This window comes from Macrosteles quadrilineatus, unplaced genomic scaffold (genome assembly GCF_028750875.1).
Source record: "Macrosteles quadrilineatus isolate MER2022 unplaced genomic scaffold, UCM_ALF_1.0 Scaffold_3__2_contigs__length_128488019, whole genome shotgun sequence".
NCBI lineage: Eukaryota > Metazoa > Arthropoda > Insecta > Hemiptera > Cicadellidae > Macrosteles > Macrosteles quadrilineatus.
This window is the reverse complement of record NW_026542596.1, coordinates 121862249-121877476: the sequence shown is the minus strand read 5'-3', so window position 1 is coordinate 121877476 and position 15228 is coordinate 121862249. Positions and strand designations below refer to the sequence as shown.

The following is a 15228-nucleotide window of genomic DNA, read 5'->3' as shown; positions in this document are numbered from 1 at the left end:
TGGTGTTATGAACCCTTGGAGTTATGAAACTTGGACTTGTGGTCCTTGCAAATCTGTACGTTTGGAGTTATGAAATTTTGTATTTTAATTTACTTGGTTTTATTTTAACTTGGACTTATGAATCTTGGAGTTATGAACGCTTGGAGTTATGAAACTTGGTCTTATGATATTTTGGTTTTAATTTACTTGGACATAATTTTACTTGGAGTTATGAAATGTTGTATTTAAAAGTACTTGGAGTTATGAAAACTTGGAGTTATGAACCTCACCCAATAATATCACAAATTAAAACAAGCTGGTGACAAGTTTGGTGCTAACAAACTTCCTTAAAATTACCGATAAAAGTTTACGTAAAAACTAGTGTTGTTCGGATCCGGATCTGAGCTAGGACCGACGCGTGATCAGATCCACAAAAAATCGAATCTTGGGCTGAATCCGGTTTTGATGGATCCGATTTGTAATTTTATTTTTATTTTACTAACACAAAACACTTGTTATAGAGTACGATTCATACATAAGAACACGTGTTTTGCCATAGTGATGTATTTCCAAATAAAATTAAGAGCTAAAATAATTAAAATAAACTCCATATAGAAGACTATCTGTGTCCATATACAAGTTATCTGTGTCCATGTATTAGACTAAAAATGTACAGAGCTTTTGGTGGTCTTGTAAACTTAGCAGGAAGTTTCATTTCATGATTTTGAAAATTTTAGGTTCCACCAAAAATTAGGGATATTGCTTAGCCGTAAAATGTATAGACGTCGACATATTCTGTGACATTGCCTAGCCATATAAGCTGTATTATTCTTTATCTTATTATATCAACGTTTAAACATTACCAATTTAATGTAAAACAGTATGATTTAAATTGGATTTCTGTAATTATTATGTTTTTTTAAACCCGTTCTTATGGCAGTACATATCTGGATCCGGATTCGAAAATCCTGATCCGACATTTAATTGGATCCGCCCATCACTAGTAAAAACTACATCAATCTTACCTTTTTGTAGAAGGCTTCGAAAACATCCTTTCCATGGATGAATCTGAAAAGAACCATGATTTTGTCCAGAAGTTTTTCTAGTTCTTCCTCTGTTGCTTCTTTGTTACCTGCCCTTAGCTTGCAGTCCACAAACTTTGCTGGAATGATAAAACATATGAGTACAAAAGTGCACTTTTATAAAGTGAATGTAAATTCTAATGAAATGTAAAACTCTGAGCAAAATTTACATACATTTCATATAGGTACTAAAACCTTGAAATGCAAGTACCAAAGAGCCACTTCTAATCTGGTTGGTAGACAATCATTGGGATCACTACAGTTAATTATTGTAGGTATTAAAATTGTTTTAATGAATACATATGTTTTAGCGGCAAAGTATGTATTGCAGGCATCCCATAAAATAATTACTGCACATTACCAAAAGCTTTTAGGAAAAGTATGAAATAGCGTAATAATAGAAATTTCTAAAATTTGACAGGACACTGTGTATAATGCCATGGCATTTTGTAGAATTCCCACACTTGTGTCAGGCAAAGTATTGATTAAAGATTAAAGAGACTTATTCACACTAAAAATACTAGCATTCCAATATTGAAATATCAACTGCATGGTTAGGTTGGGTTAGTTTGGTTTACATTGTAATAGTTAATGCAAAATAAGGAAACAAAAGCCAAAGAGATCTTCAACCGCATATTGTTTATTTTACCTGTAGTGTCAATGAGTTTTCGATATAATGACTAAGCAAAGTATATTTGTATTGGTTATTATGTCATTCTTTCCTGACTCATTTTAGGCAGTTTACAGATTACCTAGGCAGTCTATAGTGTACCTGTTTATATATGGGAATCCAAATTGAGAATCCATTTCATTGAATCTATCCGTCTAATCATTGGGTGTACAAAGTGAACTCTGTATCAGTATAGTAGCCACGAAGGAAGCAAACTTACCAATGAGTTCGGCTGGTTTGTTGGCCCGTTGGTTGATAAAGTATTCAAAAGCCTCTTTCAGGCTATTTGAAAACTTTTCATTTTTTTGGAAGCAGTTGCACACAACATTGTCCATTTTGTCTTTGAAGTCCAGTAGCTCCTGAACCATGGTCTTGTCTTTCTCAGGATCAATCACTATGGTTCGGCCTTTTTTCTGAAAATATTTATGGAAATCATAAAAATCGCTGTTTAAAAATGTACAATTCATTTAATTGAACGTAATTAATCTCCATTGCTGTTCAATTTAGCTATAGAAACAGCCCTTCAGGAAATAAGAAAGACAGAAGTAGGGATTAAGATAGGAACAAACATAAACTTGCTAGCTTTTGCAGATGACATAGTATTAATTACACATGATATAGAAGAAATGAAAGATGTAACAAAAATGCTTATTGAACATACAATAAAAATGGGGCTATACATAAATGAAGAGAAAACCAAGTTTATGACATGTGGAAGAAAACAAGATGATGACCAACCAAGATACCAAAATAACAACTACATTGAAATTGAAGAGTATAAATTTGAAAAAGTAACAAATTTCAAGTATTTGGGAGTCATCCTCACCAGCGATAATGATGAAGAGCTAGAAATACAAAATAGATTAAACCTAGCACAAAAAAGTTTTTCGGCCTGTCACAAGTTACTAACTTCAAAAATAATATCCCACACCACCAAACTCAGGATTTATAAGACAATCATCAGACCAGTTCTCCTGTATGGTTCAGAAAATTGGATCTTAAGCAAGAAATCAGAAAGGAAAGCTATTGTATTTGAGAACAATATTTTGAGGAAAATGTACGGACCGATTTTTGAGGATGGACAATGGAGATCGAGACACAATTGGGAACTAAGAGAATTATTTAAGGATCCGGATACTGTCGCTGAGGTACGGATTAGAAGACTGAGATGGGCAGGGCATGTTCTAAGAAAAGATGACAACTCCCAGTCCTTGGCCCACTTCTGTTTTTAATTTACATTAATGACCTTCCAATGGCAATAAATACTAAAACTATTCTGTACGCGGATGATACAACTTTTTTTCATGAAAACAATAACCAACTTGTACTTCAAAATTTGGTCCAAGTCACAAAATTAAACGCATCCAAATGGTTTCATGCCAATGGCTTTCTATTGAATGACTGTAAAACTCAAGAAATAAAATTTACATTGAAACACGATTCTGCCTTAAATAATGAAAATAGTGCTGTTACTACAAAATTTTTGGGTCTTCATATTGATAATAAACTATCCTGGAATGAGCATATAAATTATTTGTCTACTAGACTATCTCGAGTAATTTTTCTTCTTGGTCGTCTCAAAGATGTAATTCCAAAGAACTATTTGAGATCGGCTTATTTTGCATATTTTCAGTCTGTAATGAGATATGGATTGATATTCTGGGGTGGGTGTGGAAGAATTAATGAAATTTTAATCCTACAGAAGGGGGCTATCAGAGCTATGAATGGATCAGAGCCAGACGAGCACTGCAAGCCTCTTTTTAAGAATTTTAAGATTCAAACTGTAATAAATTTGTTTATTTATGATCTTGCCCTTTATATCTTAAAAAAAACCCATCACCTAAAATTCAATAATCATAATCACAATACCAGATTTAAAAATAGTGCCTTGTTAGAATCACATCGTCTGAGTAAGACTAGCAAGAGCCACATAGTGTTATCAACTTAAGTATACAACCTTTTAAAACACAATATTGATGCTTATCCGCAAGAAAAATTTAAGTCCTTGTTTTATAATTGGCTACTAGACAACCCTTCTTATAGCCTGGACGATTTGTTCAAATCTGGCCAAATAAATCTTTGATTGTATAACCCTGCTGCTAACCTGTCGCTTTATCAGGTCCTTATATTGTTGTTTGTTTAGTCATTTGTACATATTTTAGTTATTAAGCCCTATTGTTTTTTCAAAATATTGAAAGTGTTTTGATTTTTTTTTGTTTGACGATTGATGTATAATCATGATTTTGACTTTGTCGATGATCTAATGTATCCTTATGACAAATAAAGATTTTTATTATTTTTATTATTATTATTATTATCAAAGAACATCTTGAGGAATAACCCAGAAGGTAGAAGACCCATTGGAAGACCGAAACTTAGATGGTTCGACCAAGTGGAGAAAGACCTGAGGAAGCTAGGGAGAAGGAAGGAAGATGCAAGAAGCAGAGACCTATGGAGGCAGTGTGTTGGGGAGGCCAAGTACCATCTAGGGTACCATTGGCCACAGCAGTAAGTAAGTAAGTAAGTAATTAATCAAAGGTTTTTTTCCAATCTCTGTTGGGCATCAATATACATATGGATATTAATAGGACTTTTGACTGGGAAAATAGGGGAACAATGTAGTAAATTTGAGCATATAATACCATAGACAAAAAGAATTAAATATAGACTGTCAGCTCTGCTGCGGTTACTATAGGTTGTGGCGCACACCGCTGGTAGCGACATGTAGTTACGGCCTACGCGCTACGTAACTACACGGCGCTCCCAGTGGTGTGCGCCAGAACCTACGGTAAACCATGGTAACCGCTGCACGGCTGACAGTCAATATTTAATTCTTTTTGTCTATGATAATACTTAACATCCGTAGAGCTGGTGCTTATCTCTACCCAACAATTTTATTTTTATTTTATTTTTTTACTATCTGTAAGCTATTGACAATAGAAAAGAATAATCTGAAAACTGTTTCTCCCTGCACAATGACAGGAGGGTAAAGCATGCAATGTTAAATTTATCCTCCAATAAGAAAGAAACATTTAACTGACAAATACACTTTAGGCATTTCTGTTTTCAAAACACATTATTTTGGTTGAGGGAAAAACTAATAGAAAAACTACTAAAGTAAACCCTTGATTTTTCTAAATCCAATAATTTGCCACATTCGATAATCTGGCATCAGTCTAAAGGGGTTTTTTACACTTAATATACAGGGCTATTCAAAAATATGGACACAGTTTAGGGACTTTGTATCTCAAAAAGTATAAATCGGAAACAAATAAGTTTTACACCGTTAGAAAGAGAAAATTTCAAAGTTGTATTTACACTGATTACAAATGCTCAATGTGTTCCACCTGTGCTGCATGGCAAACATCTAAGCGATAGCCGAATGTGTCCCACGCACCAGGCACCTCCTCTCTTGTGTCACTAATTTCTTGAAATTGCACAAACCAGCGAGTTATGCTTTTTCTAGTTGGTGGTCGATTAAAAGCCCACTGCACTGTAATACAAGACTCAGTTTTTGCAAACTCTGTCATCAAAGAAAATCTTATGTTGCATGATAGGTATCTTTCTAACAAAAGATGGTAAAACAAAATGGCTACCTTTTGTTGTGATAACTTTTAGGTTTATTACGGAAATATGGTCAAAACCACAGTGGTGAAATGTCCACTTTGGTGTAAAGTTTATGTCTATCAGATTTATACTTTTTGATATACAAAGTCGTGAAATTGGGTCCATATTTTTGAATAGCCTTGTATAGTAAAAGAGGTCTTGACGTTACCGTTGTACTTGGATATTTCTCTGATCTCTTATCAGCAAGGTCAAATTACAAAAGATGGGATGATAAAAAATCTGAACTGAATCTAAAAGAGTATTTAAGTTGTTGTGTGATCTTACCTTGATGTAAGTGTTGAAGTGTGTGCACAGTTCCTGTAGTCCCTTCTTGATCCTTGTGACCAGAGTGTACAGCAACGCGAGCTCACTGACTCTATTCTCCTCCAACAAACTGTCCATTCCCTTCTGCAGCATGGTAGTCAAATGTTCACTCAGTAGTTGTTTCTCCACCGTGTGTATCAGTGACCACTTAGTGCTGGGGTCCAGATAGTGCAGCAGCCTCTCCTAAATAAATAGCATCAATACAAAATGTTTCTTCGATTCTTAAGGTTCTTTTATAGAATATAAAACATAACTTCATTCTTTTATAGAATATACAATGGATTCTCAACTAACCCTTTACCGCATGAATTGTTTTAATGATTTCTTTACCAGTTTTTATTTAGGTTTTTTCAATTTCTAACCTGTAATGGCATATAGAGTACAACCCCCCTAACCTGTTCCCTATGGGGCCAGGACCATGATCGGAAAGGTTGGAGAGGTGAAGAGATGAAGAGGTTGGATTATCCAAAGAGCATATTAAATTACAAAATTAATTACTTAACTGAAATTTTCTGATCGTGCACAATCATGGAGGACTGTTTTTATGACCGTGGGAGACGTTAAATATTTTGCCACAATCACAGGGGACGATGATTATGTTTCCGTGACCCCGGGAGACGTTAAATATTTGTACACAATCGCGCGAGATTATGATGAATACTTGACCACTATCGTAGGAGACGACGATGGTTTTTCCATTACTGCAGGGGATGTTAAAAACTTTACCAAGATTGCGGATAACAACGATAGTTCCTGTGATCCTGGGAGACGATTACGACGTTTCCTTTATTGCAGGAGATATTCAGGAGTTAGCCGATAGACCTTTAAACGACAGTGAAGTTTCCGTAATTCCTTGAGACGATGATGACATCTGCACAACCACAAGGGATGTTCAGGATTTTGCCGCAATCAACAAAAACGATGATAATGTATCTGTGACTGTAGGAGACATTCAATATGTTGCTACATCCCGGAGGATGAGAATAAATAATTCCGTTATTGTGAAGAAAGGAGAAGATAATTCGGGATAAACAAGATTTTTGCGGGAGAGGGTGATGATCTCCACACAACCAAGGCAACTAGTTATGACATTGCCACAATTACATTGTCACCGATAGGTGATAGCGTGGTCGTATTAAAGGAGGAGTCGGACTAGCCTAGGTCGGATTAACTGGTTCTACTGAATATTTCATCAGGGTATGTACATATTCAACTTAAATAAAAGCCAAAAAAATATGAGTCCTTTTCTCTATACTAGTGCATAAAGTTGCAAAACAGGTGTTGGTCATAGTAGTCCTTGTTTTTTGCAATCCGAACAAAACTCACTATTGCCATCAACTTCCATCTAAGCCAGACATTGTTTTGTTTAGGTGGGCCCTTCCCAAGCTAAGCCACACATTCGTAAGCTGAGTATCGTTTTTACATGAACGGGATTTGAATCAGTGCATGTCCGTGCAATACCTTTGCCAACGGATCTACCATGCCACTGTCTGCCGAACGGGTCGATTGCCAGTATAATCACTAGTGCCAGTAGTTTAGATTTGACATACAACTTGAGGGCCAGTGTGTTAGCACTAGGACTATCTTGTGGCGAAATGCGGTGACACACTACACTCATGAGTCGTCGTCAATGGGTTAATGTGATAGGATGAATAATACTATTACTGAAGTGTTATCTATTACCTTGGTAATAGCATAGCTTAAACTTATTCCCTTAGTATAGATTTCTCATCCTTATGGATTTGCTGAAGACAATTTTATTGCTAGGTCTGGCCAGTGCCACTAGGATCGTGTTTTTGTTGAAAATTTGTTTCTTGTTAATTTCAGTTATTTAAAACCTCATTTCACCAAATAAAACGATCTAATCATAAACAACAACTTGTCCTCTAGTTATATAAACCAATGGTAAAAAGCACAAATCATAAAATTAACTAATTAACCCTAAAAAAAAATATAAGAAAAATTTCATTGACACTAGCGCCCAGAGTCAACTACATGACCTAGGTATGAAAAACAAGCTTCAAATATATAATGGCATGGGAAGTCTAACTTGTGTAATACATTCCTGTGGATACCATATTATTTTTGTAACACCGTCTGAAGTTTAGAATATTTGTCAGGTTTCAGGTTATTAGTGAAATAATAACACTAGTTGTGCCTTCCTATTAACAGAGACCGGCTGAAGCATACTGGACATGGAAATAATAATTGACAAAAATAATAGTAGGTAGGCATATTATTTCATGAATCATCAAAAAGCTACAAAATGTCCCTAACTATTGCAAAGTAACAGTGTTTTCTACTTCTGTTCGATAACACGAGACAGAGAAACTATATTTTTAATCAATGCAATTAATTTGACTACTCTCGATTTCTACTTGGGTTTTACCTTCTCCTCGGTCAGTCTCTTGTCCACATGGTGTAGATATTCAGACACCTCCATGTCCTGTATCAGCTGTTTGCCCTCTGCAGCGTACAGAACCTCCGTCGCCACCAGGAACCTGTCAAAAATATGTCTCATTATCATCCTTCCCAAAGAGGCAAAAGTTAGAAAATTTAAAAAGTTAATAATTGAAAATAATAATTTAATTATCGGCTTCACTACAAGCTTTGCTGAGGGTGACTCTTCGTATTTCATAGTACGTAACGATGCCAAGGGCTTTTTGGCTGATTAATACGTCTACTATTTGGTCTTAAGGCTTTAAATTATGAAGTGCCCGCCGCCTGTTCATTTGAGCCTTCACTGACATAACACATCCAACATCAAAAAATAATTAAATGCAATATTGTTTCTAATATTATTTTTATGTAATAGTGGTTTAGTCTAAGCCAACTATTTAGTCGTTTTATTTTTTTTTTATTCTTATAACCACGCCAAGACTAAACAAAACCTTTACACTGTGATTCAGGCTATTGTTTGTTTTAAAGAGATATTTAGTGTGATTTTATTTTTGTGTTAATTTTATTTTTATTGCGTTTTAGGGATTATTTAGTAATATTGCCAATCTATATATTAATAGGCAAGCATGTTTCTTTAAAACCTTTTTTCTCAGCTCGTGTGCATCGTAGGGAAAATCTACGCATACCGTTGGAAAGCTATTTTCCTGTAGGTGTGCAGAATCCCTTTATAAATTTAAATAGGCTCAAAGATAAGCACAAAAAATGAGTTTAAAAATTTGAAAAAATTAACATGGATCTTATGCGTTGCTATGCTGGTTACGAAATAACAACGAAATATAAACAGAAAATCAAAACAAATGGAGGAAACTCCAATCACATGTTTTATTTACAGTGTGGGGTGAAAATAGATAAGTGAGTACATTACATATTTTTGGTCGAGTTTCGACCACTGGACGACCTCTCGTATAATTAATTATGTAAGTGAAATGTATTGAAAAATAAGGGCAAAATCATTTTTCCTCAGAACATACCAAATTTGTTACTAGATGGGTTAATTTCTGGCTGTTTTATACATTTCCACTTCCAGTGAACATAAGAAATTCCTAATTAGTGCATAATTTTAACAAAAAATAAATTTATACAACAACGACCCGTTTGTGAATATCTAGAAAAGTTGTGGCTACACAACTTGTTTTTGCAAAGATACAACCAGTTATAAATAAAGAAATTTTAAGTGGCAATGTTATTTATTAGACAATATTTCATCTAAAAAAAGAAAATCACATGGTAAAATTTTTACAATATTTATATTTTAAAGATGCATGTAAAACAATTAGACCTACACGTTTAGCGTGGGAAGCATTATAGGCTATTTCACGTTCAAGAATGTTGCTTCTGCAGAATGTGGGAAGTAGGTTACTGTACATTTTATTTCGTGTTGTCATGGATCTAGAGCACGATTTTCCAGTTGAAAAACTGCATAACCAGTCTCAATTTGGTATTTTGCATAGATTTTCTGGTTTTGAATGCCCAACCACTCAAAGTATACCGTAACTGAAATTAAACTGCCGACCCTATTTTTTACAAAATACCAAGTAACGTAGCTATAAATACCACTCTATGTTTGAAAAATTAAAAACAACTTACTTGGACTCGAATGCATCTTGATATATTTGAAGATCGGAGAGCATTCTCAGTAGAGATTTGAGCAGAGTTCTGTCGACGGTGTCGCCCTGTCGCTCCTTCTCAATGAGCATTAGCAAACCTTCGACAGTTCGAGTCTGTACAAGCGTGTGTAGAACAATGTGTTGTCTAAACAAGTCCAGACCCATGTCCCTGTGAACATACACATTTAGACGAAATGAAAAAAAATATGTGTACTGGTGAAATTACCTGCTGTCAAGTGATCCTTTTGACCTTGAAAGGCGACCGGTTTCGATCCTCACGGGATCTTCTTCAGGCGGACGTCGTCATAGTCTTTTTGTTCTTGCAAACACTTAGTTTTTTAAAAAACATTGAGATTTACAGTTTTTAACATTTAAAACACTTAACACAAAACACAAAAATGGCCAATAACTATTATGGTACAGATCGGTGGAGCGGCGGGCGACACGGAAGTTGAGTCTAGACTGACCGCTGCAAGCCGGTGTCATTGTTTACTTGTCCCCTCCCCTAATCTTTCTTATCAGGTGCACGCTCGCTTTTGTTTGTATCCATTTTCAACTATTTTTATTGCTGTGTCAAATATAATGTTAGATGCGAAAGAGAGCTTGTCGTTCAAAACATTTTGTGGGTCCTGTTTTACGGCTTTGTATATTTCGAACTCCTCAATTGTTGTCATAAATGGCCCTTTATTGCATTTACAGAGTATTTCTAAATTATTATCGATGTTACTGTAGCTGTGGTTGTAATCAATCAGATGGTTGGCATATGCTGAGTTAGATTTTTGTCTTGACTGTTTTGGTAGATGTTCCTTAAATCTGGTATTAAATGATCTTGCGGTCTGGCCAATGTAAAAACTAGGGCAGTCATTACATTTCAGTTTATATATTTCGGTTTAGATGCAAAGGTTTTGGTTCTTGCTGTTTGTAGCACCAATTGTTAACCGATTTAAAAAATCTTGGTGTCATATTTTTCGTAAAAATATTATTGTAGGTCCAGCGCTTTTTAAAATTTAGCCTAGATATTTTTAAAAAATTTTGGGCTAAAAGGTTTTTAAAAATGCTAGGCTATAAAATATTTGTTTTTTATCATAAGTTTTAACACATACAAATATTTTTTAGAGAAAAAATAACAAACGGGGGAAGTGCAAAAGATTCTTAAAAACGAGAATCTGGAGTTAGTTTACTAAAAGGTCTAAGGGTAACGATGTAATCACTCAGATTCAAAAGGCTTGCAAGCACTCTTCGTGGCGCTGTTCAGTGCAATGGTATAGGAACATCGGCGTTAATCTGAGAAATCCGAGTTGAGGTAGAGCGCACCCTTAATCTAGGCCACAGCAAGATTTTTCTAAGATATGTATCAGATTTGTTACAAAATGTTAATGCACTTTATTGACTACACTACCTGTGTGATTTTATTTACAACTATGACATTGTTTGAACATGTGTGAATTACAATCAGAATAAAAATCATGGATTCATTCTCTCTATATATAATGTTAATAAGGAACACAAACTTTTGATGAGTAAACCGTAAGCATCTCGCCTATCAACCACATACTTAAATAAGTCTTGATGAGCAAAACCCTATTAGTTTTTGAACAAACCCTATCCCGAGGAGATGAACTGGTTGTATTCAATCACTGTTAAAATATTGAATTTGTGTTTATTTGTTACTTTTAGCGAATTTCCCTATAGGGAAGTAGCTATTACCGTAGGTCTCATGGTAAGACTTAGGCCCGGGACCGATTTACTTTTTCATTTTGATGTCCCCAGAGGCCAAAAACACCACTCGTTTAAATTTTTATATATGTATATATATATATATATATGTGTGTGTGTCCGTGAACACGATAACTTGAGTAATTTTTATCCGATTTTGATGAAATTTGGTTTGAAGGTGTAAGGCAGGATAAACTTGAATGAGTTCGCGATTCAGAATGATCGGACCATGGGAACAGGGTTTTATGGGGGGTTTTATGGGGTAAAAATTGGTTTTTCTCACTTTTGACCCTCAAAACACAAAATTTCCCAATTTTTCTCTAAACCTTCTTAAAGACCTTAAAAAAACAAACAATTCAGTATATCAAAGTGTTTTTGTACGGTTATTGGTTACGGAGAAAACTAAAAAAATGGTAAATTTAAAATTCCCATATTATTCTTATGGAGAATATTGTAAAATGTTGTAGTTTGCTTGTTTATGGATATCTTTTGATCAAACTTGGCAAATATATTCATTTGATACTAAGCAATAATAATTTTACTTAAAACACACACTTTAATAGTTTCCTTGTAGCAGCAAACCTAGGTACTCGTTAAACCTAATGTTATTTAAATAGATCAATTGAAAATCAATTCAGCCAAATGGAAATTCGCTTAGGCGTCAGGTTTGCTGCGGCGGGGGTATTTTATTTAAAATAATGGTTTGTTTACTTTTATCCTGAGTTTTGATTAGTATTTAAATTTTTTATGTTTACTTTAAGATAAAGTTATTAGTTTTTCACGGTCACAATGTTGGCCACATTCTTTCCTCGTTTTGTAGCTCAGGTAAAACAACTAGTTTATTTTTTAATGTTAACAGATGAGTGTTAAATGACCCTTCCCTTCTCTGTATCCACTCATCCCCCAGGTCAAATATAGGAATTAGCTCATATGCCCGCATGCTATGTAAGAATAGATATTCTACAAGCTCAACATACCATATTGAGTGTATAGCAGCGTTCTGCAACACATATGTTCTGTCCAGGTAGAGGAAGATGCTGCGTACCATGATCATCTGACGACAATGTGACAACCAACATTCGTTCATCTTCTTGAGGAATATCAGTCGGTCTATAGTGTCCTGCAGGAACTGTTCTATGTTGGCTCTGACGTGCAACTCAGTTAAATCTGCAACCAAATACAATCAATGAATAGTTCATCTTATTGAGGAATATCGGACACAGTTTGATACCATATTATTAAGGGATGATGAGTCATACATTTTTTTAAATATCTTGTGTATGACAAATGGGCTCGGCCAAATTCCCGCATATTCCCCGCAGCATTTTTTTTTTGTAAATTTAGTATCTACCCAAATGAGTTTCAATAGTATCAATGTTGAGATGGCCACCAACTAATGACAATATTCTGTGTTAAGTGATAAATCAATCAGCTGTTTGCTATGATACTGTATTGGTTTTAATTAATATTCATTTAATTAATATTCTTTGTATAGTCAATGGTTAAACCTGTTAAAGAAAAATGTTTACTTTTACCCTGCTAATCAGCCTACTTATATCAGGGACAAGGCTGAAAAAATAAATACTTGACATTATAGTATTGAGAGGAAGATAAATCAAAATGCTCGATTGTACTATTTATTGCAACAGATTCCTGGATCAAAATAAGCTCAGGAAACTTTCAATCAGATGATGTTTCACTTGAAACTGAAAACATTAAAAATAATAACCAGACAAATTTTATAAATATGTTGAATAGAGTGTGCACAGATGTGCTAGTAGCTTTATCATTAACTGGAGTTGTTAAATTTTGACATTATAATTAAAACCACAATTCAAAACCTTGGTTTGTACTGCTTGTAACTGTGCAGACGATCTACTTGAGAACCTCAAGAATTTCTAACATTTATTGCTATTGCTGAAGAATTCCACAATATCCTAATACTATTAGGAAATCTTATTGCGTCCAAAGGATGTATGGCCCTCCCTAAGAACAAAACAAAATGCAAAATTGAACTAATCTTCGCAAGGTTTAAAACAGCTTAATTCATCCAAATTTGTAAAATAATAATTTATATTACACTACGATAGGGATAGAGCTGGTCTAGTGGTAGATCACGGAACTTTGGTCCTTGAAATCCCAGGTTCAAATCCTACCAATCGCCAATGGGTTTAATCAGAGACATAATGTCATAACCCTCAAGGAACAGAAGCTGACTATGACTCTAAATGAACTTTCCCATTACTATGACGCAAATCACCTCAAGCCAAACCCTGCTAAGACCCAAGTTTGTGCCTTTCACCTAAACAATAGAAAAGCAGGCCGTGAGTTGAATGTGAGGTGGCGGGGAGACCGTCTTCAGCATTGTCCTACTTGTCAGGTAACATAGCTGATCTCTGTATTGTACTGTTTAATGAATGAGTAAAACGGTTCCAAACTGGAGACTAGCATCCTAGGATGGGAAGATGGAGAAAAAAACATTATATTGCCGTAAGTATACATGTTGACTTTATCCTGATGCTTATAGACAGCTTGAGGACAATAACTGCCTCCTTCAGCCAACGCTACTACCTATTACAATATATCTGTGTAGCAGGGCCTACCTTTGAGGTTAGTATACAGGTCGGCGGCCATCTTGTGATTGCACATGTTCTCCACTGCTTGATACAACTCCTCCAGACTGTACCTGATGCTCGTAGACAGCTGGACAGCAATCACTGCCTCCTTGAGCTTCTCCCATGTTACTTCTTGATAGTTATCCGGTAATTTAGGCTTATCTGTAACAAAAACTTGACTATTTAGCCAACAAATCACAATAATGATTGTTTTGAACAAGATTTTTTTTAACTAGGCCTACCTATAATTTTACTCCAAAGCTGGTTCTTACTTTTTGCTATGCAATAAACCTTATTATATTACATAGATGAAAATGTTCACAATAGGCCTAATCCTTTAAAATAACTTAAAATAAATAACTTCTTCATTTAGGCCTAAGTAAGTAGTGAGCAACACTTAAAAGGGTGAAAATTTTAAATTTTAAACTACAGTACCTATTATTAGCATTTGTAAACATTCAGCTATTCAGGGACAAGGGAAAATATAGGATAATATAGGAAAATATAGATCATGTTCTAAAATACCCCTGCCGCAGCATACCTGCCGTCTAAGTGAATTTCCATTTGCCTGAATTGATTTTCGATTAAATCTGTTTGAATAACATTAGGTTTAACCAGTCCTTGGTACCTAGTTTTGCTGCTACAAGGAAATTTAAAAAAACTAGTTAGCCGCCCGTGCTCCGCCACATGAATATTGTCAAATCAAATAAAATCAAATCAAAATCATGTTTATTTCAGTAAGTAAATACATTGTTACAATACTTTGCCAGTAAAAATTTCATAGTTATGCAATAATATAAATAAATAAAATAATATACTAACATAGTCATTAAATATGAAATGCCTCTCACCCGTGCGTGAGAGATTTCCGCTATCAGGAAATAATAATATTAGAAATTTAAAAAAAAATAGATAAAATAAAAGACATAATAATTAACAAATCTTTGTATTTTATTTAGGGACTGCTTTTTTATATGAAGTAGAATGGATACTTGGGCCTGTATAAACTATTTATGTTAATCAAACCAATATATTAGTTTAACCAAATGAATGTTTTAAATTAATTCGAGTTAGATTTGAAAAATAAATGTTGTATGAATGCTGATAACCTAATAAGCTACTTAGCCTATGCTATGGAGATAATTTGTTAATGTATATTCCTACATTCG

General features: G+C 34.6%; 1 protein-coding gene across 1 annotated transcript in view; it reads right to left on the bottom strand.

The window, feature by feature from the left end:
* Positions 1 to 15228, bottom strand: part of LOC128990008 (cullin-4A-like) — a 38317-nt gene that overhangs the window by 16864 nt on the left and 6225 nt on the right. Inside the window, exons 2-8 of the mRNA XM_054412216.1 lie at positions 14048 to 14221; positions 12422 to 12611; positions 9709 to 9897; positions 8051 to 8162; positions 5623 to 5844; positions 1952 to 2144; positions 1005 to 1141 (exon numbers count right to left, since the gene is read on the bottom strand). Coding sequence (XP_054268191.1) covers positions 1005 to 1141; positions 1952 to 2144; positions 5623 to 5844; positions 8051 to 8162; positions 9709 to 9897; positions 12422 to 12611; positions 14048 to 14221 — 1217 coding nt within the window. The remainder of the gene's footprint in view (positions 1 to 1004; positions 1142 to 1951; positions 2145 to 5622; positions 5845 to 8050; positions 8163 to 9708; positions 9898 to 12421; positions 12612 to 14047; positions 14222 to 15228) is intronic.